Source organism: Ischnura elegans, chromosome 3 (assembly GCF_921293095.1).
Source record: "Ischnura elegans chromosome 3, ioIscEleg1.1, whole genome shotgun sequence".
Classification (NCBI taxonomy): domain Eukaryota; kingdom Metazoa; phylum Arthropoda; class Insecta; order Odonata; family Coenagrionidae; genus Ischnura; species Ischnura elegans.
This window is the reverse complement of record NC_060248.1, coordinates 117,166,531-117,191,688: the sequence shown is the minus strand read 5'-3', so window position 1 is coordinate 117,191,688 and position 25,158 is coordinate 117,166,531. Positions and strand designations below refer to the sequence as shown.

Here is a 25,158-nt window from a genome sequence, read left to right as displayed (position 1 = left end):
TATTTTATTTATTTTATTCAAATAAATTATTAACAATCACAGTGTATCATCATCGATAGATTGAACTTATTCAATGAGTTCTTTGAAGTTCTATCCACCTTTTTATGTGCATTTGACTAAAATATTTTCTCTGTCATAAGAGTATGTTTTCCCAGTCTCATTACACAAAGCATCGTTCTACTTGTGCACTTGTAAATATAGTTTTCACCGACGTTTACATTGATTTCCTACATTTTGATAATTCCATATTTTATACATTCCTGGAAAACATTTTCACAGCATATAACGCCACACCCTTGATTTTATAAACATGTACCTCACATCACAGTTCTGTCGTTTCTCCTTCATGTGCTGATGAATAACGAAAATATTGTCGATAAGTACTTATTTTCGTACAAACATTCCTCTTTGAGTTTTGGGAGGCTCGAGGAACTCAGGTATATTATTATTTGTCTCACTGTTGAGCTTCTTTGTTATCACTACTACGCTTAAGTTGGTATGTTTAGTTTATTGTCATGACCTATACTTTGCCCAATCTTCTTTTATCATGTCGCACCCCTTTTCCGCGAGCATGAACGTTGGTGCGTTGGTGTGTGCAGTGGGGACCGTGGGCATGATCGAAGCGTCGATCACTCTGAGTCCTTTGATTCCGTAAACCCTTAGCCTTGGATCTACTACTGCGGTGGGATCTGATTGTGGGCCCATCTTCGCCGTCCCAACATGATGGTAAATTGTGAGAGTAATGTGCCTCGTCGCACAGCGCCAATAGTCCCGCGAGGTTATCTTGAACTTTCTGCACGGCGGAATGGGCAAGGTGTTCAGTCTTGAGCCGAATCTTTGGAAAGCTTTTGTCTTGCTCAGGGCTATCGTGGTGAAAACTCCATCCACGATGACTTCCAGGTCGTAAGGGTCCTCAAAGTAATTGGGCATGATCAGTGGTTTTTGGAAGGGATCCCTGCTCTTGAGCAGAATCTTTCCCCTGGATCTGGGTCTCAGCAACATGGGGAAGACTGTCCAGCCGTCCATTCCCTCTGTGGGGGCGTAGGCCGCCCCGTATATGTCGTCCCTTATCCCGAAAGCCCCTCTCACGATTGGTTGATTGGCGAGTAGACCTCCGATGAAGAACAGCTCAACGTCCGGAAAGTCGGGGATTTGGTCCTCGGCCTTCCTCGGAAGCCTCGTGTTCACGAAAGCTATCGCCTCCACTCCTCCGGGTACGGTTAGGGGTCCCTTACGCTTCTGAGCATAATCCACTACCGAGCTTGGGTCGTTGATGATTTTGTCGGTGCTGAGCGACACGGATTCGTTCACTAAAAAGTTCAGAGCCCCGCACGCTATATGGTCCTGCAGATTTTCTCCTACGCGCAAGTCCGCGATTACAGGTACACCTATTTTGTTGAGGTGCTCTTTTGGTCCCACGCCAGACAACATCAACAACTGTGGGGTGTTGATTGCTCCGGCCGAGACGATGACTTCCATCCTCGCCCTGACGACCAATGTTCGTCCACCCATCACCATTTGTACACCATAGGCCTTCATCGACCTGGGATCTATGAGTACCTTAGTGACCAAAGCCTCCCTCTTCACGGAAAGGTTTTTCCTGTTTCGGATAGGTTGGATGTAGGCCCTTGAGGAACTACTCCTCTCTCCGTTACCGGTGGACGTCTGAATGTACGAGAAACCGGTCTGAGTTGCACCGTTGTAGTCGGTGACGTTGTAACCCAACTCCTCGCCCGCCTTGAGGAACGCCGTGGCCAGTGGAGTGTGGAAGGCTGGGTAGGAGATGGTCACGGGCCCACCCTTCTGGTGATACGGCGACTTGTCGAGATTTGGCACCGCCATGTTCTCCACCTTCATGAAGTACGGTAGCACATCGCGATAGGACCAACCTTCATTGCCTTGCTCGGCCCACCGGTCGTAATCCATTTTGTTGCCTCGGGTGTACATCATGTAGTTTAGGACCGATGACCCGCCCATGACCTTGCCCCTCGGCCAGTTGCACTTCCCGTCCTTCATGCCGAGGCAAGCTCCCGTCTGCCGTTCCGTCCTGTACTTCCAATTGCTGTCCGTGAACTGGAAGTAATTGGCCAGGAGGGGCACGTCCATGAGGAAGTTCTCATCCCTGCCGGCCTCGATCAGCAGCACCTTCCAGTTGGGGTTTTCCGTGAGTCTGTTGGCCACCACGCATCCCGCCGTCCCGGCGCCCACCACCACGAAGTCGTACTCGGGAAGCAGCGTTTTATCCGGTGGGGCGGACGAGTGGTGCGAGGATCCGGCCGTGATGAGCGCCATCACGGATTGCAAGTAGTTCCATTTGTCGCTCCCCTGGGTGCTGACCGTTGACAGCGTACCCAGCAGAACTAGCGCGACCACCAGGATCCCTCTCATCTCCAATGTGGCTCCGATCCGCCTGAAATGAAGGAGAACAAAGCGAGACGCATTACTATTCTGCTCCGAAATTATGAGCTCCGGTAGAAAAAAATTCCCAGGCATTCAGTGCCGCCCCTGGGGCGTGATGTTGCCAGGTGTGGCAATGAAACATTTATTCAAACAGTGAAACAAGATCATGTCGAACAAAAACTTTTGGGCTATGTCGCCGCGTCAATTCTTCGGTGGCCCCAACGTTGCCTGACCGATGCTGGTCGCTTTCTTAAGGGAATCTCTTAATTTTGAAGAATTGAAACTTGAATTAATCTTGAAGTATTAGTGAAAAAAGAGTATTTTTGTTAAAAAGGGCATTTTGTAGTTGCTTTTATTTATTAATGTTTCCGTTTTTTTTTAAATACACTTCTAATTCAAATTACAGAAATAGTCATTTTCCAAATTTTTAATGATCCAGGAACGTATAGTGCAAATGTCCGTACTCGTAACTTTATTTTAAAATTACGTTCAAAGTGGTGCTAACGTTTTCCGAGCGTCAAAAACGGAAATTTTTCATAAAAATATGGATGAATGGATTGTTCATGCCACTACAAGTTGAGGATGACGTAGAAGAAACGTAAAAATTTATTTCATTTCGAACTTATTTAATTGTTATCGAAATGCACCACTTCAAACTCGGGTATCTTGACTAGCTTTTTTGGAGATTTGTGTGTGACAAGGGCATAACTCTTCTTCTGAGGTCTGTGCTTAAATTTAAGTATTTCACTTAAGCATTCTTGGCGACGTGTAGTCATTCAGGATTTGTGTGTAAACCAAGAAACATTGTTTAGAATGATATAAGCCACCCGAATAAATTCAGCTCGAGTTTTCTAGTAGACACGTTTTCTTCGATTTACCTATGCCTAGGATCAGATACACGACGTGGCGGGGGAGGGGAAGGAACAGTTGCATTAGTTTAAGTGAATTTAAGTAAGATATTGTAGTACGGAGGTTATTGGAATTCGAAAGTTCATTATCGAGGATAGTCTGAAGGAGAGGATATAGAACAAAGAATCTTACGAAAATTCTGCGGAGCTGAAGTGTAGAAATTTCGCTAATAGCATTAGCCTTCAGCTAAAACATCTTTCCTAATAACAATTCATTCGTAGACACCTTGAATAACTATCAGTTCATTCCATTTTATTTTGTAAAATGACCCACTAATTCTTCTTGTTAATTTATATGTAGCAAAATTTTCTTTTCGGTACTTTTTCCATGGATGTAGGTATCTGCAACATTATTTATATTGGAGCATTATTTATTTATGGACGGGCATGCTGCCCTTTAACATAGAATACATGGACACAGAAAGATAATACATAAGGAAATGAAGAATACATAAGGAAAAATAGCCTTACAGGAAAAATCATTTATCAGTAAAAATATAAAATAAGTAATCATAAAAAATCAAACTAGGTAATCGTTGAAAAATCAAAATAGGAAATCCTTGAACAATCAAAATAGGTAACCATTAAAATAGGTTAAAATCAGGCGATACATAAAGTCTTTGTGGATATTTCAATATATACATTAATCTAAATACATAAATTATTCAAATAAATGTTTCACCAGTCCATTAGGTGACTGATATAATTTCTAATTTGTGTAGTTGGCAACCTAAAAAAATCAACATCTCTGCAGGTACCATTGGCATCCCGCATTAGTCTTGAGAGTGATGTAAATACGAGTAGTGAAAAAAATCTATTTGAATTTGACCGTGGACAAGCATAAGATGCATGATCAGTAGGTATTCCCTTCGCTGACTGATACTTATTACTAGCTCTCTCTGTACTTCGTAGATTGGGATGCCATTGGGATGCCATCTTGTAAATAATTACGTGAAATGACCTTTAACATGGCATGGTTGGAAGAAAATTACTTTGCTTCTCTACAAAACACACACTTTATTGCCGACTAGTTTCGGTACACTGTACCATTTTCAAGACTAGTAGACACACTAGTCTTGAAAATGGTACAGTGTACCGAAACTAGTCGGCAATAAAGTGTGTGTTTTGTAGAAAAGCAAAGTAATTTTCTTCCAACCATATAATGGAATACTACAAAGTAAAGGCCTCAACACTTCAGTGCATTTAACATGGCATGTTATGATGCGAGGTCCGGAAGGGTCATTGTCAAGGTAATGCATAGAATAACTTAATTAATCAGGACTCTCACTGTCAGACTCAATCGCAGTTCCCTGGCGATAATTTAATGACTTCATATTATGCTTTTCCGTGGAAAGCCTTGTGACTCATTATCACGACGGGTGGCGTAGCTGGTGTGCATACAATTCAAATAAATGGCTGTTATTGATCATCTGACTCCGATTACATGCTGCTAAAAGACCTAATTATTCATCCCTGAAATGCATCTTGTGATGTGTTGATGAGTATAATGACCTTATGCTACATTATGGATATTTATTTCTACCTTATCATAACCACCCGTGTGACCGCGGACATAAAGCTGCGGAATGATTCTTTTCACGACGGTACTGATGCTTTTTCCTCGTCTCTGCATTGTGATCAATGAAAGGTAAAGGTGTCTTGAGACGAAAAGTTATCTTTTGTGAATTGTTATGGAGTTGAATTCAATTTAACCGCAACAGTTCAAAACGCTTCCAATTAATGTCAGTACAAAACGTTACCTCTCTTGACGTAGATCATATGCTTTTAGGATATTTGAAATGCATTCCTACTCATACTCAATTGGCGTAATCAGGATTTCCTCCCCTATTTCACTAATTACGAGCTTTCTATGTGCTTCGTAGATTTGAATATCATTTTCTTCGTCTTGGGAATCTGTGCGTGAAATGATCTTTAACATGGCATGTCATGATGTGAGATCCGAAAGGGTCATTGAGTGGGTCATTATCATGACATTGCAAAAAAATTAAATTTACATAATAGTAATAATTATTATTAAATAATAATTTTTGAATGCACTTTCTCGGTACGAAATTTAGGAAACCTCCATTCTCTATTATCTTTACACCTGTCACTCAGAAGTTACTAGTTAGGAAACAGTAATCTGATATTCGCTGGCTTTACTGTAAATGGTGCTTCTTAAAAGGTTGAAAATCCTTTACTTAATATGTTAAGTCATAAAAAATATGATGAGTTCGTATGCCGCATTTGTTAATGCCGTTTTACACGGTACACGGAATTGCGCAGTCTGACGTACGTGTGAAGGCGCAATCAAAATTGCGTCGTGTAAAGAGGTGAATTGCTAGAACACATGCGAGAATGCGTGGGTGCGAGACGGCAAAATAGCCCGTTCAAATTTCGTTCATGCATTCGCGCAATTCCACGCCATTTTAGAAATTAATGCAGCTCTAACCTGCGCAATTCCGTGTACCGTGTAAAACGGCCTTTATACCATGCGGTCCATTGACTTGTTTGACTTCAGTGCCTGAATGATCGCGTCTTTTCCTTAAGGATATTTATACGAAATTTTAAATCATACATCAACGTTAAATTCACAATTTTTTCCCCGATATCCCAGCTTTTCGTCAGCTTGCTTGCTTCTGTAAATTTTTAATGTCAAATATATAAATATTTTGGGTCGAGCGCGATAATTTCTAATGGCTTTGGGTAATCAGATGGAGGAAAAATAACATTAATTAAGTCAGTGAAAGGGAAATAGGCAGTTAAGAGGATTAGATTTTCCGTTTGGACCGTCGCCAGCAGTGTTTCGCGGGTTATGGAGACGCTGTGCATATTTTTCCTGCTAAATGTCGCGCCCATACGGAAGTATATCTCTCTCTCTCTCTCGATAGAAAGCCATTCTTATGTCCTTTCTCTCCTTGTGCTTCCCTTTCGGGATAATCCTCCAGGCCTCGCCCACCATTGTCGATTTCACTGCGTGTGACCCTTCCCCGTCCTCAGAACTCCGAGGTAAAGTACATTATCGCCCTTTGCGAGTGGGGTTTATGTGTACGCTTGCACATTCATACGAAGGCCATTCAGAAGGCGGCAATAAAACCGTATGCACATACATACGTTGAAAACCGCCGTGCAATCATGTCTTTTCCATTAATTTCCATTAATTATCCCCATTCCCCACGCGGAAAAATATAATTCATATCTGCAGCACGTTTCACAATTGGAATTGCGTATATATCGCAGCTGGAACATGTTTTAGAAGGAAGTTTTAATCTAATTGCCAGAATTGCTAAACGTTGTAATGTGGTTCTGTGAAATTCAACATATTTTAGCTTTTTGGTTCATTAATCATTTTGATTCGTACCTAAACGGAAGCCATGCTTCAGAACTGAAATCGCGCTCCTCGCTGCTTTTAGTAGTTGGAGAAATTTGGTCAATGGGCAGTCTTATTTTTCGTAACTGTCCTAGAATTTCAATTTTTTGGAGAATCAGGTCAAGGTCCTTGACGTTTAGCGTTCGTCACTTTGCATAAGTTGGTCAATTTGTTGGAATGTATGATAACATTAAATCGTAGGACTGAAAGGCCCGCAGTCAGAATTCAGAGATCTGTTAACGTATAGCGACTAGCATATCAGATGTAACGGCATTAAAATCGTCGTTTCGTAGGTACTTTTATTTTTCCTTATTCACCTGGTTCTAAAATCGTGAAAATTTCCTGACCGAAAACCGCGACGAAAGAATGATTTATACTACTCGTTCACGGTTATTTCATTCTCATTGGCGTTGACACAACGTCAGTGCCCACATCGTACTGGTGATAGATACTTAGTTTCACTTTTCATTTCCTCATCCACGAATTGGCCTTGAAGTAGCATTCTCGCAATATCGTGTCATTGTTAATGAATGGAGTGACGAAAGGGCATTGGTTTGAGTAGCGGAAAACATTCTCATCGATGCGCTAACTCTTGGTTTGAAAAGTAAAACCAGCTGAAGTATAATTTTAGGAGAAATGTGTAACAATCCTTATGTTTGCGTTGCGTGCTTATTTCACTATTTTTTTCTCTGAAAAATGTTTTTGTTCTGAATTAATTTGGGGAAGATATTGGGAATGACGAGAAAACCTGCATGGTCTCATCCACCCATTACGCTACCAACAGAGTTTGCAGTACTCGGAGGAACGTCACACGGCGAAATGAGTATTGTTTTTTATGCGGTGGAACGGAGGCCTCAACCTTGAGACGGTTGTGGGCGCGGACGCACGTGTGCCGCTGCGGCGCCTGCCCCCGCTCAGCTGGTAGGGAGCAGGGCGATGTTATTGCTGGGCTGCTCACACCCAAGGCACTTCCTACTTTTGTGGTGAAGGCAGGTTCTTGATATCTAATAGGATTTTCTGCCGTTGGCCTGTATTAACTCGGTAATAGGGTAGTTTCCTTCGTCGAAGAAAACGAAAGGCATTGATTGCGCTTCGTTACCCACCATTAGTGTATTCATAATAAACAAATTATTTAGTTTTAGAAATCCCAGTTTTGACGAATGTTAATGGTCAATTTTAACCTCATCTGAAAAAGGCCAGATGGGCGGCCATACGATCCCACTTCACGTGACGTCACAGGGACCCAGCTTCTATGTGAGTAGTCAGGAGTTTTACATCGTCTGAGATTACCTATGCATGCGTGAGGCACAGAGCTCAGGGAAACAACTCTTAATAAAATCAACTATTACAATTGCCTATGGTCGGAAAGTTTCCTTCGTTTGATAGGATCTTAATAATCCTTATTTAAGCCAAGCACTACCTGCTAGCAGGGTACTCTGCTACATGCTAGCAGCCTGCATCATAGCGGCGTTCATAGCCTCGCACCCAGGTGGCCTCAGACAGCTACAGCCAGACGTCACACGGGCTTTTCCCAGCATTCATACTTAGCCGTCGCGTTTTCGCGTGCTTGAAAATTTTCACTTTTCATTTACCAGCGAAAAATTGATATCGTCATTTAAAATCTAAAAGCGTGTAATACGTACTCCAGGAGTAATAATCTTTCGATTCAGACAATAAAAAATAGGAAACCACCCTATTGTCGGTAAAATTAACTCTTTGACTCAAATGAAGGCGTACCGTTATTAAATCTAGAAAATTCTTCCCGGGTAATTTACCGTGTACGAATCTCCATTTATTACCTAATGGCGATTCGAGTGCGTCGGGATGCCGACTCGATCGCTTTCTCCATCGATCTCAATGCCATTTACTCTGGGTTCTTACCGGTTGAAGTTGGTTCACATTTAGCATCAATCGCTCCAACTTAACAAGTAACCTCCCCGTACCCCGTCACGCATCAAATTTTTTTCTTCAGCTACTCATTAAATCGCCGTTCATTCTAGTCATGAGCCCTGTTTCTCTTATCACCTTTATCTCTGGTATTAGTATCTTGTTCGGGTCCATTAGGATCCAAATTTTGGAGTGGACACACTAAAGAAAGTGGATGGTTATTATTACATTATTCTGCAGATTAAGGCAGCTTTCCATGGAGTAATTTGGAAGTATTCTGGCAGTTTCATCTCCCTTCAAACACTTCCAACCTCAATACACATTAAGAGCTACTCAATTTCATGTTATCTAATAATCCTATTCCCTTCCTTCCTCTCCCTCGTTTACCCAACATTGTACCCTTTAAAGGCCTGGTTACACGATATATTAACGCGAACGGGTTAATGTCTAAATGTATGAACGCGAGAATGAACGCCAAAATGCACCGTGTAACCACCCAACTTGTGCGAATGCATGCACAGGAAAGAGAACCTGTTCTAATTTGGTTCATGCATTTGTACATGTTCCGTTCCGGTCCACCAAAATCATTCACGCAAACGTACATTAACTTGTACGAGTTAATGTACCGTGTAACTAGGCCTTAACACTGTTTTCAACATCTCCTCCCCGCTAAGTACTCGCTCCATCCTTACCTTCCTTCTCTTACGTGACTCATCTAGAAGCTTCTTCTTTCCACCCACAATGTCCAGCACTTCGTCGTTCGTCCTCCTCTCTGTCCTCTTCACCTTAAATTCGATAACTTCAATTCACTAGTGGTGTAGTATATCGGACAGCAGTAGTAGTAGTATGGATGTTAAGTGGAGAGTGCCGTAGGTATTGGAAAGGTTATTTAACGTTACGGAGATGAGTATTAGAGTCTCAATATGCATAACACTTTCGTAGAGCGTGGAGTGCCACGTTAACTGTGCAAAGAGTTTCTTCATTAAGGATGATGTACTGAGCATTCAGACGTGCTAAATGTGAGTATGAGGGAGGATGCATTAGGTACGATGTACTTGTACAAAAACAAACGAGGAAGTGCTCGACATGACGGGCGATGAGAGGGAATTACTGCAAGAGAGCTGTGGGAAACGGTTGGTAACCGGTTGAAGGGGATGAGTATTGCGAGAGATATTACGGGCGGGACGAGGAATATTGATCGCCATTACGTGATGAGGGATGAATGTTGGGTAACCGTGGCGCGGAGGTGAAGGAAGTGGTCAAATTTAATGATAAAACGTTGAGTGGCGGGCTGAGCCGACTCGTTCTTTGGGGATCTTAGACGCTAGAGAGCATGAGATTCCAAATATAAGTGATTGAACGAACTACGGCCGTTAAACAGTTGAAAGAAAATTAATTCCCCAGGGCCGTACTCTTTGGTGGGCAGAAGGGGATGAGAAGTTACAATGAAGTAATAAACGAAAACAAGATAAAACACTAAGAGATTAAACAAGCGCGCAGCTCACTCACGCACCTCGCGGATTTGCTCAAAAGGAACATATGTCCGCGTAGGACACACGCACTCACTCACACAGGTTTGTGAAGCTCTCGCTAATGACAGCGACCCACTCACACACAAGCATATACAAAATTATAAAATTAAAAAAAACACGCTCTCACTCACGCGCCTCGCGGATTTGCTCAAAGGAACTAATGTCCGTGTAGAACACACGCACTCACTCACACAGGTACCTTCGTTTATTACTCCCCTTGTTAGCATTGCAACTTCTCACCTCCCTCTGCCCACCAAAAAGTTTACGGCCCTGGGGAATTAATTTTCTTTCAAATGAGATTCCAATTTCATTGGTAGATATCATGTATTATGGGTAATGGGGGATCGGGTTGGCATGGTATCTTCACATCCTGGGGGTCCGGGTTCTAATTCTGGCGGTGGTAGATGTTTTTCAGTGGTTTTCAGAGCCCTTATTGAGTGTTGTGTCTTGTCCGTCGGATAGGACGTTAAGTCGTTGTCCTCTTGGCGCCTTACGTTAAGAGCATTCTCTTTCTTCTCTACCTTACCCTCGTGGTGAAAATGACTCTAGCCCTCAGTGGTCTCATCCTAGTACCATACAATTTTATGGCTAATCAGTGATTGATTTTCTGTTTACGACAAAGGTCTTCCACCCGTGGCCCCTAGAGGCTAAAGAAAACGTTTTTATCGTGCCACACAATATAAAATATATATTGACACACTCGTCAAAAATAATCAATATCAAAATTTAAATTGATCGATTGAACTTTTTAACCAATAAAGATTATTGCACTTTTAAATTACGTTTTTTTATTTTTCTGATGTGATGGTATTGTTAAGTGGAGCATTGTGGCCCTCCGTACGATGTGAAATCGATTTACGACCCTTGAATTAAAAAAGGTTGAAGGCCCCTGTTTTAGGAATAGGTGGCTAGGGTTGCGTATGAGTAATTTCTAGAATTATGTTTGCGTTGGAACTTCACATGTTGAACGTCCTAGAACTGTACTCATAAAATTTTACCGCAGATATCTCGCTAAATTTGCGTTGAAATAATCGCTAAAATGAGTAACTTTCAATTACGGTCATGGCTTTCCGGAATTCATGTAAGGCGACGGTTTTTTTCCCATCAATATTTCATGTTGCCGTAGAAGTGGCCCTGGCCGGTTATTCAGGTCAATGGAAACTATGAATTTCCCTATGGATTGGATTTCTCAAACAGGCTCCTCGTTATTCGTGGCCATGTCTCTTTTTATCTGATAAATAAACTCTAATTCTCTAAAATACGAAGTCTTTAATGATGAGAATGAGGTTGAACATTCAAGGTTAGATGGTGCGATCGGCTTGCATTTTTGGTGGTCACGTTTTGAATCAGGTTTTGATTGGCGCACTCGATTGTAATTAAACTCATTAAAACATTATGATTGCTTCTTATTTATCCTTATGACTATTTTTCAGTACTATGGCATTCTTCTAGATCCAATATCCTTTAGATCTTTCCTTAGGCTAGTGGAAAGTGAAGATATTTTTGTCGAATTTTTTTACTATTATTCATAGATTCCGTGATGCACATGCTTATCATGTTATTCTCCATTTTTTTACCGTCTTGGTGTCAATAAAACTCTTTAAACTGCTCTTCCCAGATGACTACTAGACGATGACACTTATATTACTTTGTAAAACCGAAACAAGATTAGTATTTCCTGTATGGGTGTAACACTTGCTGTCATTGCGCCTTTAATTCATTATATTTCCTCGTAACCTATAATTAAGCAATATCGAGGTCGTGTTTTTTGTTTATTTACTCTAAAGTTTTAAATGAATTTTTCGATATTTTTGCAAAGAATTTCATTAGTTGTCATGGCAAAAGGGCATATCGACCGCTGGTATCTGAAAAAAAATTCATTCCATTCTAGCGTTTCTTGAATTCCTAGTCCACAAAATCGTATGCGTAAAACCTGAACCATTTCGCGCCAAAAAAATAAATTTTATTTTTGTGAACTCGATTGTCAGTAATGCTTGATGAATTATAATTTCTAAGCAAAATCCGCGAAAGAATGCAAAATATACTGAATCTCACCGTCCAAAATATCAGGGGCTTTTGGGAATATACCGAGAAAATGGATGTTTTGAGATAGGATACGAAAATGTTCTTTTTTACATAAAATTATTAGAATTCTTCCGATTAAGGTAGATTTCCATGTAGTACTTAAGAAGTATTCTGGGAGCCTCCCCTTCCATCAAGCACTTCCCTCTTCAATTCACAATAAGGCCCACTCCCTTTCATTCTATATAAAAATCCTACTCTTTTCCTTCCTCTCCCTCGTTTACTTAACATTCTTCCCTCTAACACTGTTTTCAATATCCCCTCCTCACTAAGTACTCGCTCCATCCATACCTTCTGTCTCTCCGTATCTCATCTAAAAGCTGCCTCTCCTCTCCCACCATTACACAAAATACAATTACAAATTTTAAAAGTTTGTAGAAATCGAGATCCAAAAACGAAAATTCAATAAATGGTTGAGATTCAGATATCTGAACTGATTTTTCGAGATACGGCTTTGTTGAGTGGTATTCTGACACATGGACTGGTATCTAACGGAGATACGATGTTATGGACGACATTTAAGCTACGATTATATGGCTCAAGTTTTACACATACAATTTTCTGGACTAGAAATTCAAGGTACGCCAGAATGGAATAAATTTTTGAGATACTACTTTGAGGGCGGGAGAGGTCGATATGTGATTAATTATGAACATTAATTAGATCACGCTAGTCACTTCTGAGAAACAGCGTTCAAAACTATGTTCTTAAGTGAAAAAAATTGTTATTAAAAATTGTTATAAAAAATTGTGAATTGCTATTTATGTGGTTTTACTTATACCATCTTATGTTACCTATAGCACATATGTGTGTAAGCTTCTCGATATAGTCAAACCGTATGCTGATCCTTATCATCTTCTTTCTGTGTTTGCATTAATTTAGAATTAATTATATATTTTTTTCTAATTTTGAGTTTCTGGTTGTAAGAATGTCATTTTGATGCGTTGTAAAAGCATCGCGCTTTTCATATCTCCAAAAATAACTCTTGGCATTCACCGATTCTCTTTGTATGAACTCGTTCTACACTGGTTCTCACTTTTTTGCCTTTGCTCTTTTTTCAGGTAAGAAAAATTCGGATGGCTCCTTTTCTGGAGGAGGGTCTGCACTTTTCGTCTGGAGTAGCCGCCCTGATATCTCGGTCGAGGTGAGCGCATGCCCAATCATGATCCTCGTAAAAATCGTCGTCAGTCCGGTTTCCCCGCCCCCTCCTCTCCTTCGTCCCCCTACGTCACCACCCCGTCGTCATTATCACCCTACCTGACTTGAACATTCAAGGTCTATGGACTTGAACGTCATCGCGACCCTTTACGTTTCCCAATCGTCCAACATGTTCGGTGCGGAGTTTTGTTTTCGGAGGAGTTCGCGTCCTTCGGAATATGGAATGAACGGTTGCGCGGAGGGGGCGTGGTGCGCTACTCATGTGACTAGTGGTGTCTTGCTATGTAAAGCCTGAATCACACGATCATTTTATCCGTCATTTCTTAGTGATCACTATCGCAATCACTAGAGTGATCACTTGCAAATGATCGTCGCCGGTAATTGTTTTTCGCGATCGCGATGAGGATTCCCATCACTATTTTTCATTACTCGTCCGCTCGCTTTTTCCGTCGCTGAAACCGTCGCCAAAACCCCATATCAGCCTATCGGAACGCATTCCTGTATGGAGCGATTGCAGCGCAACGATTAACAATCGTGGGAACGACATAGATGATCAAACACGCTATATATTTTCGTTATGCGGGTCCCATGGCTACGAGCTGTGGTATCGAAAGTGAACGATTTATATTTTTAATTGTACCCTGAAATTAAAAAACCAAAAATTCATAAAAGTAAAAAATATGCATACGTTTGCAAAAAAGTTGTTTTTTGCTTGAAATGTTTTTCAAAATGCCATTAAAATTTGTTTAAGATACTTGTCTCAAACCGGCCAAATATTGAGATTCGTGTTGTTAGAACTTAGCCATCGATATGGTTTTATATTCAGAGCATCTTAATTTAAAATGATGCCAGTTTGATCGTTCGTAGAAAAAATACTGTATATTCCTTCACCTCTTAGATTAATAATGCAGCTCCCTAATTCGATCAGCCATTAAAAATCCGGAAAACTTTTAATCATGTATAGCGCTTATCAATCTGGGTGAAACTTGTGAAATTCTTAAGGCACTATTTTCTGATTAATAATATTTCGGATGGAAAAAATGCGTCTTGTGAAAGGAGCTTCTGCCTCCAATTAGTGGGTTTCCAATGTCATTGGCTTAATACGGAGTAATAGCTACCTTCGCCTTGCAAAAAATCGTCTTGTTCTTACATAATAATCCTAAAACTGCCAAGAAATTATTATTGCATTTATTTACCTCCCCCCTCCTCTCAGAAAAATTGTTGTGCTCTTTTCGGGGTAATGAAGATAAAATATGCGGAAAAAATGAAAAAAATTGGTACACGGTTAGGGTTTAGCTTAGCTTTTATAGCTTTCTTGCCTCGATGTTGTGAATTTCAAAAGCCATTTCCTCAAAATAATGTTACATCCACCCTCACGTTACTATCAAACTTCCTTCCGGTTGTTACGCTGACTTATTTCCGGGGTTTTGCATTGCTGAAGTGAGACGGATGCGCCTTGGGCAGGGTCCCGTGTTGAAAGCTCCCGTCGGCCGCTTGAACTCTTTCTTTTTCGAGTTTCCTCATAGTGCGCGCGTTCACCTCGTGTTTTGGATACCTCGCACGTGCATCCCGCGAGTAAGCTATTTTTTCTCCCCGGGACAGATTGCGATTCTTCGGGAGACCTTGCCCTTTTATTGTCCCTCTGTGACTCTTATTCATTTCGTGGAGCCACCGTGGCCTCAAGATATGATCCGTCCATTCTTCCTCTGTTCTTGTCGTTGTGCATCGAACTGCAACGGAGCCGGAATTATACAGGTAGGCTTGTACTTCTCGTCCATATTTACTTATTGGTCGCAAAATTTGAGCAGGTGGTGGAGCAGTTCAATCAATTGGGAAAAGCACATTAGAAGAAAACGGACACTGCAGTAAGGAAATCGGAAAGATAAGGAATTGTAAAAGAGGCGTTTATGAGTAGGCTAGAGCTGGTGAGGGCATCATTATGTACGAATTTAAGGATAAGGCTTGTCGTGAGACTGATTTGGGTTTTATCACGTTATGGTGCGGGAACTTGGGCGTTGAGGAGAGAATGCGAGAGAAGACTAGAGGCGTTCAAAACGTGGATGTGGAAGAGACTGGAGAAGTTGAAAAAAGAAGGAGATGAAGAGGAATTTCTAAGTGGTGGGCCAGAGGAGAAAGCTTATAGATGACATGAGGAGGAGACAGAGAGTTTGATGGAGCGAGTACTGAGCTGGGAGAGAATGTTAAGGCCGTTTTACACGGGGCACGGAATTGCGCAGGTTAGAGCTGCATTAATTTCTAAAATGACGTGGAATTGCGCGAAAATTAGAATAGGGACTATTTTGCCATCTCACGTCCACGCATTCTCGCATGTGTGCTAGCAATTCACCGCTTTACACGACGCAATTTTGACTGCGCCTTCGTACACACGTCAGATTGTGCAAGCACTTGCCCCGTGTAAAGCGACTTTTAAAAGCAGTGTTAGGTGGAAGAATTTTAGGTGAGCGAGGGAGGGTAAGTAAGGTTATAGGATTTATATGGATGAAATGAAAGGGTTTTATTGTTATAGCCTTTATTGTTAATAAAAGGAGTGAGTCCATGATGGGAGTGTGGACGGCTGGAAGTATTCGCATAAGCTCCGTGTAAACTTGAATTTAATAATTCAGCCTAAACCCATTGAATAATTTAATAGTTATGATAAAACCCCATTTTTTATTCAACAGATAATTTATTTTATTAAGGGATGCTTACGTAAATTTTTTGCCTCTATTTTCGTATTTTAATTATTGTAAACGCGAGATGTAAGCTTGAAAGAATGCCGTCGACGATAGTAGCGTAAATAATTGATTTCCTTTTTTCCCTATTTAATGTGAACTCCGATTTTTTTCTTTCGCACATCCCTGATATTTTAAAACGACTATTCCATTAGATTTAAGATGAAATAAGAGGGAAAATAGCTCACTTTTTTATTTTCCGGCCATTATTTATAAATGATTGAATGTCTTCATTAGTGTTTTGAATATTTTATCCTCTTAAGGATATATATTTTGTATAGTTTTTCGCTTTCAAGCTCATCTGTACTGGATATTTCCTGCAGGAAAACTACGTTACACTTGTGCCAAGAAATTCACGGGGAAATCCCCTTTTAACCCTATTGCGGGGAATACCATGCAGTTCATTACTATTCCACTAGGCTCCTTGGCCAAAACGGAGATGCCATCCGGGAAAAAGGTGTGGGGAATAACCCCTTCGCGTTTCGCCAAAAACAACTGTCACCATACCCTTCAATAACTTCGAGTTGCTCCGAAATAGTAGAAATTAAATCACCTGAGCTTATGGGGTGTAACACCTCCTATATGATTATTTCGATCACGTTAACGATTATAAACAAATTTTGATTGATTGAATGAATTTTTGATTTTTAATTCAACTCTAGAATATCCCCTCGCAATCAACACATGGTGATTGCGAGGGGATAATTAATTGCTGCTATCCAGACGGGACTGAAAATCATAGTTCATTCTGATCTAGTCTTGTGACTAGTGAATTCCGGAATAGCAAAGCTACTAACTAAAATATTCGATTGCTTTAGCAGGCAGACTTTATAAATTCTCATGTGCTCGATAAATAAAGTGGTTTTTTCAGTTATTATATAATCGAATTATCTTTTTCCTCTTCGCGTTGGTTGTGAAATCCGTATTTGTGATTTCCCAGCATTACGTATCGTCTTCAACTTACCGTTATCCCTCTTTACCCCCTCCATTTATTCCTCTGATTCCTTGGATTTTTCTATCTACCTACTCCCGCCGTGTTCTCCATACCAGCCTTTGTCTTTTGTCTTCTGTGCACCCTGTCCACTATTTTTCAAGAACGAATAGGTAATATTTTATGCTCTTAATAAATGTAAAAAATCAATGAAAACATTTTATAAATATTCATAACTGCACCGCATGACCTGTCTAACGATAGAATTTTCATGTGATAATATTAATCTCTTTGGCTGCTAACAAATCGAAAATTCAATGAAAACACTTTTTGAATAATCGTTACTTTGCATAACCTCTCGAAAGATTTGTGTTATTTTTGTATCTATTTGACTGTGCTGCTTCTTTTTTCAGTTCACTTTAGGTACGAGCACTTCATAGTGTAGTCAAAAATAATTATATATCCTTTGAATTTTTGAAGCTTTCATTTTCCCGAAACTTTTTGCTCAAAATTCAGGTTCAAATGCTCTAGTTCCAGTTCGGCCCTTGTCACACGCTCCTTATTAGCAAAGCCCTTGACCCCCGGTGAATATAGTAATCTTCTTTGACGTCACAATTGGCCAGGTTTCAGACGCCTGCTCACCGACGACCTACTTGGCTTATATTTCGCGGCTCCCTAGAAATTCACCGCACGAACATTTTCTCTCCAACTCGTCCCCCGGGTTCGTTTTTTGTCACTTGCTCCCTGTCGTAATCCCTGCGCCGGAATAATCTGGGTCTGAAAATTCTGGATCACGTGGCTTTGGCGCGGTCTTTTTTTGTCAATTCCCCTCATGTAAAACGCCTAATCGACACCAATCGTCCGACTCGATTGATTTTGATGACTGGGAAGGCAATGGCTCTCCAATGTCCCAATTAGTCCCGTCGGGGCCTCAGGGCTCGTGACCGTGTCCTTGCTTTAATGCTTAAATTTAGATGCTTCCAGTTAGATACCTCTAAATTGTGTCCGAGTCTCTTGAAAAACTATGCAAGTTAAACGTTACGACCTTTGATATGGATAAAATATTCATGAATTCAAAGGTCCATTCTTCCTGGATGGATTCTAATTTTCTTGGAAACAAATCACTTGGAACTAGATATTAGATCAAATAGTCAAGAAATATCTTAAACAATAAAATAGACAAGGGTGGTGTGGAAAGAGAAAACCTTTCACAATCGCTATTTGCACTACTTGTGATCATAGATAACCTATGATTAAATATCCTACTGTAGTAGTACCGGCAAATTATGCTATGAATATTAGCCAGAACGTCTTAACTATGGATGGCTTAAAACATAAAGATAAAATATGCTTAAGGTAATGAATAAAGTGATGATGTCTTACGGATTTGTAGGTTTAAAAAAATAAAGAAAATTCATATTCATAGACTGTAGTTTGCGTAGTATAGAATCCTTGCATCCTGAAAGAAACAAAACTTCATTGTAAAATAAATTCATTGTCAGTGGATACATAAAACTTCTTTTTGGTCCCTGTATTATTCTGGGAGACAATCGATAGATATTTCTAATTTCGTCAGTGAGGGAGGGAATGAAATTAGTTATGAGCGCAATGGCATGGCAAAGTGCACCCCACAGGACTGCACGTCTTGAATTTAATTTAAAATAAACCTACGTTTAATATTCCGCCCGAAAGATAGAGTGCACTACTTGAAGTGATCTCCTCACATCACCCTCATCAAAGGATCGATCGATGCTTCTGTTTGACTGAATTTGGACCCAAACCCTTGGGCGAGAGCCCTGAAATTTAGGCGTGCTGCCTGCTTGATCCACGATTAAAGTTCCTTTGACGTTCTTATTTAGTCCAGTCCAGACTTATCTAAAACTGGACTCCAGTTTTCTTGATGGAATATTTTTTAGAAAATAAAGTTGCTTTCAATGAAGGAAATAAAAAAGATAAAGACCTTACAAGTTAATTCAAATAGCCGAGTGACATTCTTCGAATTAATTTTACCTTATTTCTTGTGGCAAAGATGAATGGAAAAAATGGTTTTCCGACAGATTGGCAATAAAGTGGAGAATTGACTCCTATATTCTAAATGGTTTTACCTCCCTTCATATTCACGCCAGTGTTACAGATCATGCAATGCCATGCATTCATTACCTCTAAATAATATATTTTCCATTTCTCCGTTGTTGCAACGACTATTTTTTGCGTTGTTTTATTCATACCATTAAAAGTAAAATTTTGTTTCGCAAGAGAATATTTATATCTTCCATGTCATCTGACTAATTGGCGAGGCATTCTTTTCATCTATGAATTTGAAATGAAATTATGTGGAATAATTGTTTGAAGTCTGTGTTCGACCGGAGTAGCATTTTTGTATTCAGATACGACGGAAGTATCAATGTCGAAAATTGCGATTTTCTGAGCTACGGAGTTAAAATTGTCTAATGAGGGCCGAGGTCAGTGGTTAGAGGCTGATTTCTCTGCGTGGTTCTATTTTTTCTTCATCTTTAGACAATGGTTAACTGTGTGAAATACGCTCACGAAAAGTTAAAATATTATTTATTGTGCTGGTGTCATAGAAACTAGTTTTGAAAAACCGAATTGATGATTTTCATATTTCTAATTTCTAAGGATTGCCAAAGGAGAAATTGTCATGTCCACCATATGAAGAGTCTTCCAAAAACATCCCAGCACTACAACATTTACTCAGCGAGAAAAATATTCGCTCGACTTGGACTCTTAACCAGTTAAGCTATCATAACGCCGTGGCAAGCTTCCAAGCTTGGCTAACCGAGTAGACCATTTGTCCCAAATTCGGAAGACCGTTTAACTACCCTGCGACATAATTTTTTTTCCTCTGTGTATTGGAAGCGCAATATCTGTCTATGCTCTCTTTAGATAAGGAATTTTATGCTCATCAAGGGACTTATGCTTTCTAACGCAGTCGAGTGGAGTCAGTTTCATTTTTTTTTATTTTTATCATTCAGCATCCTCGTAAGATATTGCAATAGCGAAGCGTGGCGAATTATGGAAGAATTTTACGTACATTCGCTTTGCGTAGCCTTGAGCTAGTGGTATGTGGAAGTGTTAGCGTTCCGAGGCAATCCAGCTTTTAGATAAGACATTCATTCAACAAGAAATTTCATTGTGAATAGGGTATCGTAACCAAGAGGAGGAAAACTCGGATCGGGGTGAAGTTCACGCTCGTGTTTGGAGCCAAGACTCCCCAAAATGCTCTTATTACCGTTGTTTTTATTTTTCACGCACCTATACCTCAAGGCTTTTTTTACATATAGGGTTTTGATGAGAATAGATCAGTTTTTGACGTTAACGTAGCCTCATTGCCCATCAGAATAAATTATATCAATTCACGAAATTTTTAATAAGATTTTTTCGCTCATATTTATTTGAGAATCAAATTTCAATGCCCTTCATGTAACTGTTATAAATTAGCTTAAATAAGACGAGAATTGCATCTTTCTTTGCACTTTCTCATGTTTGAGCTCACGGCCAAGCTCTAGCAATTTCTAAAATCGTGTTAAGAAGAAAGTAGTCTCTTAATTTTTAGAATTTTGGCAACATCTCTGTAACTTCGTTGAGATTTAGTATGGAATTCATAATTATATTTTATATGATCAAATGGTAGTAGGTGGGGTGTAGCACGTTTTTTTAAATGACGAAGGAAATATCTTTGCTTTTCATTTAGAATTAAGCGTAGAGAAAGTGATTAGAAAATGGAATTCTTAAACTTTTTTTAAATGCGCTACTTGTCATTAGTTATTTCGTGGGAAATTTAAATGCCGTTGTAGTTTATGATACACAAGCTTTTGGCTAGCGTCCTTGGTTCTTGGCACATGAGGTGATACTTCATTATACGGTTTTCAGTATGTTTCGTGCTTCCAGCGACTTCATCTAATTGCACCTAAAAGTTTTTTTTTATATCGTGAATAAAGAAAATGGCAGAATTTCAAAATATTTCTCGTGTCGTAAGAAAATTTTAATGCAAAGCCAAATGTATTACCACCGATTGCCTTCTGCTTCGTTTTATCTTTTGTGTATTAAGGCCTCATTGTGCTGGTTTCGGGGGTAATTGAGATAAATAAAAAAAGAGGGATGGGTTATACCGGAAGAATACGAAGTGACACGATCCTTAAGTATCAAATAGTATGAATTCTGGTGACGGTTCAACTTATTTACGATAGGTATTCTGTGTGGTTGCTCTTTGGATTTTTGCTTTCATTTGCTTTTGAAATTTTTATGCGAGGATTTTGCCTGCTTCGCTAATGTGTTCCAATGTTAGAAGTTAGCCACATAGTTGCTTTTATTATATTCTTCTTTCTTTAGTTTCTCTCGTTTATAAGCGTAGTTTTCTGAATTTGTGGACCTACTAACAGAATAATTTATACCAATCAGCGAGAGAACTGCTTCTCCCTCATGAAGGGATAATGCTGCTTTAGATATACGTTCCTGCCGTAGTCCTCTTTTCCTTCGTGAATTAAAGACTCTTCGAAAATCCTCCTATAATGTCTCCCTGTGATCTTTCTCCCTCTCTACTCGTCATATCGTTACTTTGTATTCTAACCCAACTGTATATGAACTAATTTTAGTTATGATAATTATTTTTATTATCTCTATTCCTTTCCTCATAGTTTTTCCCCGTATCTTAGTTTTTGGTGGTCAAATTATAGCGATTTATTTGAAGGTTTTTCCAAAGATATCTTTGTTAGTCTTTGCGTTTTCCATTGAAAATTCAGGTATTCTGGGAGTGTGTTTATTAATGTATATTAGTGCTGCCACTCAGTGTTAATCATGTTGTATTAATCGATCTGGAACTCACGGAGAATTATTTTAAGCATACCTCTCCGTCAGAATTTTTTTGTTTTCTTGTTGGTTTATGTTTAGCGATTATGATTTTACTTGTTAAATATGGTCCTGTGACTATCTTAACTTGTAGTCATGCGTGAGCAGGCATTTAAATACATTATTAAATCTGTTTTCAATCTTACATCATCGCCACAGTACAATGATTCTAAATATTCAAAAATGTCTTAATAGATGTATTTTTTTCGCCTTATTTCCTCTTCTATCCCGTATTAACCATTGCCACCCTAAAGTTTTAGACTATGACTATGATAAATAGGTATTCGATGGTTCTTCATTCTCATCCTCTATCCACAGTACTATATCCAATCAGTTTTTGCTGTCTCTCCTCTCCTGTTTCGATGGATGTGCGTATGATCAATTAATCTATCTACTTATTATTAGATTCTTTTGATGACTGCACTCTAACGCTCGTCTCTCGTTGCTAGGCGGGTAAGGATTCCTTGAAGCCGGTGGGCGGCCCTTGTGCTTTCGAGGAAGGCCTTCACGAGGCTACGCTGGAAAGCGTGCCTCACTTTCACCAGATATGTGATTTTTTTATCGTGATACTGGACTTGTTGGGTGCAGTTAATTCTTGAGTGTTGGCTCTAATATATTTGTGGCCCTGGAAGAAGATGACCCAACACCTTGAAGGTCAAGAAGCTCCACCGTAAACAGACAGTGTAATATGTTTTGTCCTTATGCGCTTTGGAAACGATGTGATACCTCTTATGGCAGTGTCGCACTATAGCGATTAAAAAGAATATAGCAATCATTCACAGCCATTACTCTTTTAATTGAAGTTAAAATTACAGTAATCACCTTTGGAATTACGTTGAGGTGGAATAAATGCTATGCTCTTTTTTTTATGTTGTCTGAAGAAAACGCGGAACTGGTATAGGGCTCTGGATTCCTTTGCACACCTCTCATGACTTAACTCTGAGCTATTTGTTGGTTTCTCAAAGAGGTAAATTATTTTTTGTCCACGTATTTAAATGCTCATTTTCACTTACATGATGCGGCTTTGAATGTAATATTCTCGCCCGAACTATGCGCATCGTCTATGGCTGCTTACACTATCAGCCTGAAATAGGTTTATCTCCTGTGATGAAGGCCTTCCAACTTCACTTCTATGAACACACACTCGGCGACCGGTTTCTCCTCACTGGGGCATCATCTGGAGTTGTCTTTAAGTTGAACAGCTGGAAATATTATGGGGAGAACGATCGCTGCGTGTGTAAATAAAACTAGATCTTTACGAAGGTCTTTTCCTGAATTATATCCTCTTTGTATTACGCCCTTTTATCCTTCTAGTTACGGTATGCATTGAGTAATCCAACTTCTCTATCCAACGTAACTATTGCCTAAGCTAAGTGGTTTTTATCAATTTTTCTCAGCGTGATTGTAATATATATCTTTTGCAATGGCAAAGCATGGAAAACAATTTTTTTGAAAAGTGTCTCTACGTTTTCAATGCAATCCGTACGATTCGTCGATACAGAAATCATTAGTCCCAATGCAGTAGCATTTTGTGTAGGCACTCTTTAAGTTTACTGTCGCTAAAAAAGAATATTCAAGGATTTGTGCTAGTATAAATATTAAGAAACGGATATCAAGTGGTAAGTATTGCCTTATTTCTCTCTTTTACGTGCACAAAAGAATAAACTTAACTTCTGTTAATACTCGATAGCGTGGGTGTAATCACTTCTGCTGATGATATTGCTCACCACATTCACAGGTATCTGGATTCTTCGGCGCTTAATCACTCTCGTAATTAGCAAATAGTAGCGTTTCAGAGACAATTCCTAGAATTTCCACAACCTACACAGAAAATTTCAAATTCCTCTTAGTAGAAAACACTTAAATAGCTTCGACTGAGACTGGGTTCTTTTTTAAGTCTAGCGAATCGTTGGAAAAGGAGTGAGTGAAATAGGGTATCTCACCGTGAATAGGTCCTCTCGCTGAAGTAGATCACATTCGGGTGCACTTTCGTCGTCCAATTGAAATTTCTCTGTAATATTAGTCGTGTCACTTTCTTCAAATAGATCCAAATAGCGTAGTCGTGGGGAGCACCGTCGATTTGTGGACAAAAATTTACGAAAATATTGTTGGCACTTGACGGAAATATTTTAGGAGACCTACCGTTGGTGGAGGAGGAGCTGCTTTGAACACGATCGGCTGGAGAACTGACGGGGAGAGATGGCTTGCTTTTGAGGGTTAAGCCGCGAGCACTCCTCTGTTTTAACCCTTCTTTCCCGCTCCCATCCCACCAAAGTTTTCGAGCACTCGCGTGTCCCTTCCGCCCCCTTCCTCCACGCATCCGATTGGTGCATTTCTCAATTTTCCGAATCCCTCCCCGCGTCTGGGGTCCACGCAAGGTTAAGACGCTCCCCCCCCCCCCCCCCCCGCCGGTTGCCCAAAGTTAAGGCCACTCTCGAAGGGAGAATTTTAAGTAGTCGGGCCAACTTTCCTCCACCCCGGATCGCTCCTCCTCTGCAGACGCTCTCAGCCCCATCCCCCTGGGGAGGTCCCTACGGAGAAATGGTGTGGCCGCGTGTCGCCCTGGCGGAACAACCTGCCGTTTCGGCGGGCGGACGATGTCCGATGCACGTACGCATTCGGACGCACGTGCTGACCCCTTACCTCTTTCTCTCTGCCGTGTCGTCCCTTGGGTCCGGGCGGTGCAACGCCCGTCGGTCGCGTCCTCCGCTGGAGAGGCGATGCACCCACTTCCGTCACCACTCGTCCTGAGGCTCCTCGGTCGTTGAAGTCTCCGCCGCCGCCGCTAAGAGCCCTCGCCGTAACTTCACTCTGCCGTGTGAAATTGAATGGCACGATGAAAATAAATCACCTTCTTGGTGTCGCGTGGCGGGGAAATGAAATATTGAGGAATTTAATAGCAGTCTTTCAAGTCCTCGTATGATGGTGGTTATCGGTTTCATAAGATGCACTCGATGACTCAACGGAGTTCGGGCCGTCCCCCGGACGGCGTGTACGGAACGGCAGCTCTAAGTACCCTGGCCCTCTGTCCGGTGCACAGACGTGTTGGAGTTTCCTTCTGGTTATTCTTCCCTTTGCGGATGTCCGCCTTTCCTCCGGTAATGCTCTCGACTAAGACGTCCGGAGAGGAGGTGCTCCTTTCTTATTTCCCTCCCCCTCCTTGTTTTCGTGAGTAATTATTCAAATTGAACTAATAATAGCAAGTAAAAGCGGGCCGTCTTCCCCTCCTACCCTTTCAGCCCGTGTGGCGTGTCCTCTCGGCTCGACGTCGACGCATGCCCACCGACGCACG

General features: G+C 40.6%; 1 protein-coding gene across 2 annotated transcripts; it reads right to left on the bottom strand.

Annotated features, from left to right (window-relative positions):
* On the bottom strand, positions 1-25,158 carry LOC124156416 (glucose dehydrogenase [FAD, quinone]-like). Of its 2 annotated transcripts, none has more exons than XM_046530961.1 (2): positions 24,510-25,158; positions 1-2,410 (listed from the first exon to the last, which is right to left on the bottom strand). In XM_046530961.1, the coding sequence occupies exon 2, from the start codon at positions 2,386-2,388 to the stop codon at positions 514-516; it is 1,875 nt and encodes a 624-aa protein (XP_046386917.1). In that variant the 5' UTR covers positions 2,389-2,410; positions 24,510-25,158; the 3' UTR covers positions 1-513. The 2 variants fall into 2 exon arrangements, with proteins under 2 accessions (XP_046386917.1, XP_046386916.1); XM_046530960.1 differs by lacking the exon at positions 24,510-25,158 and adding an exon at positions 24,009-24,229.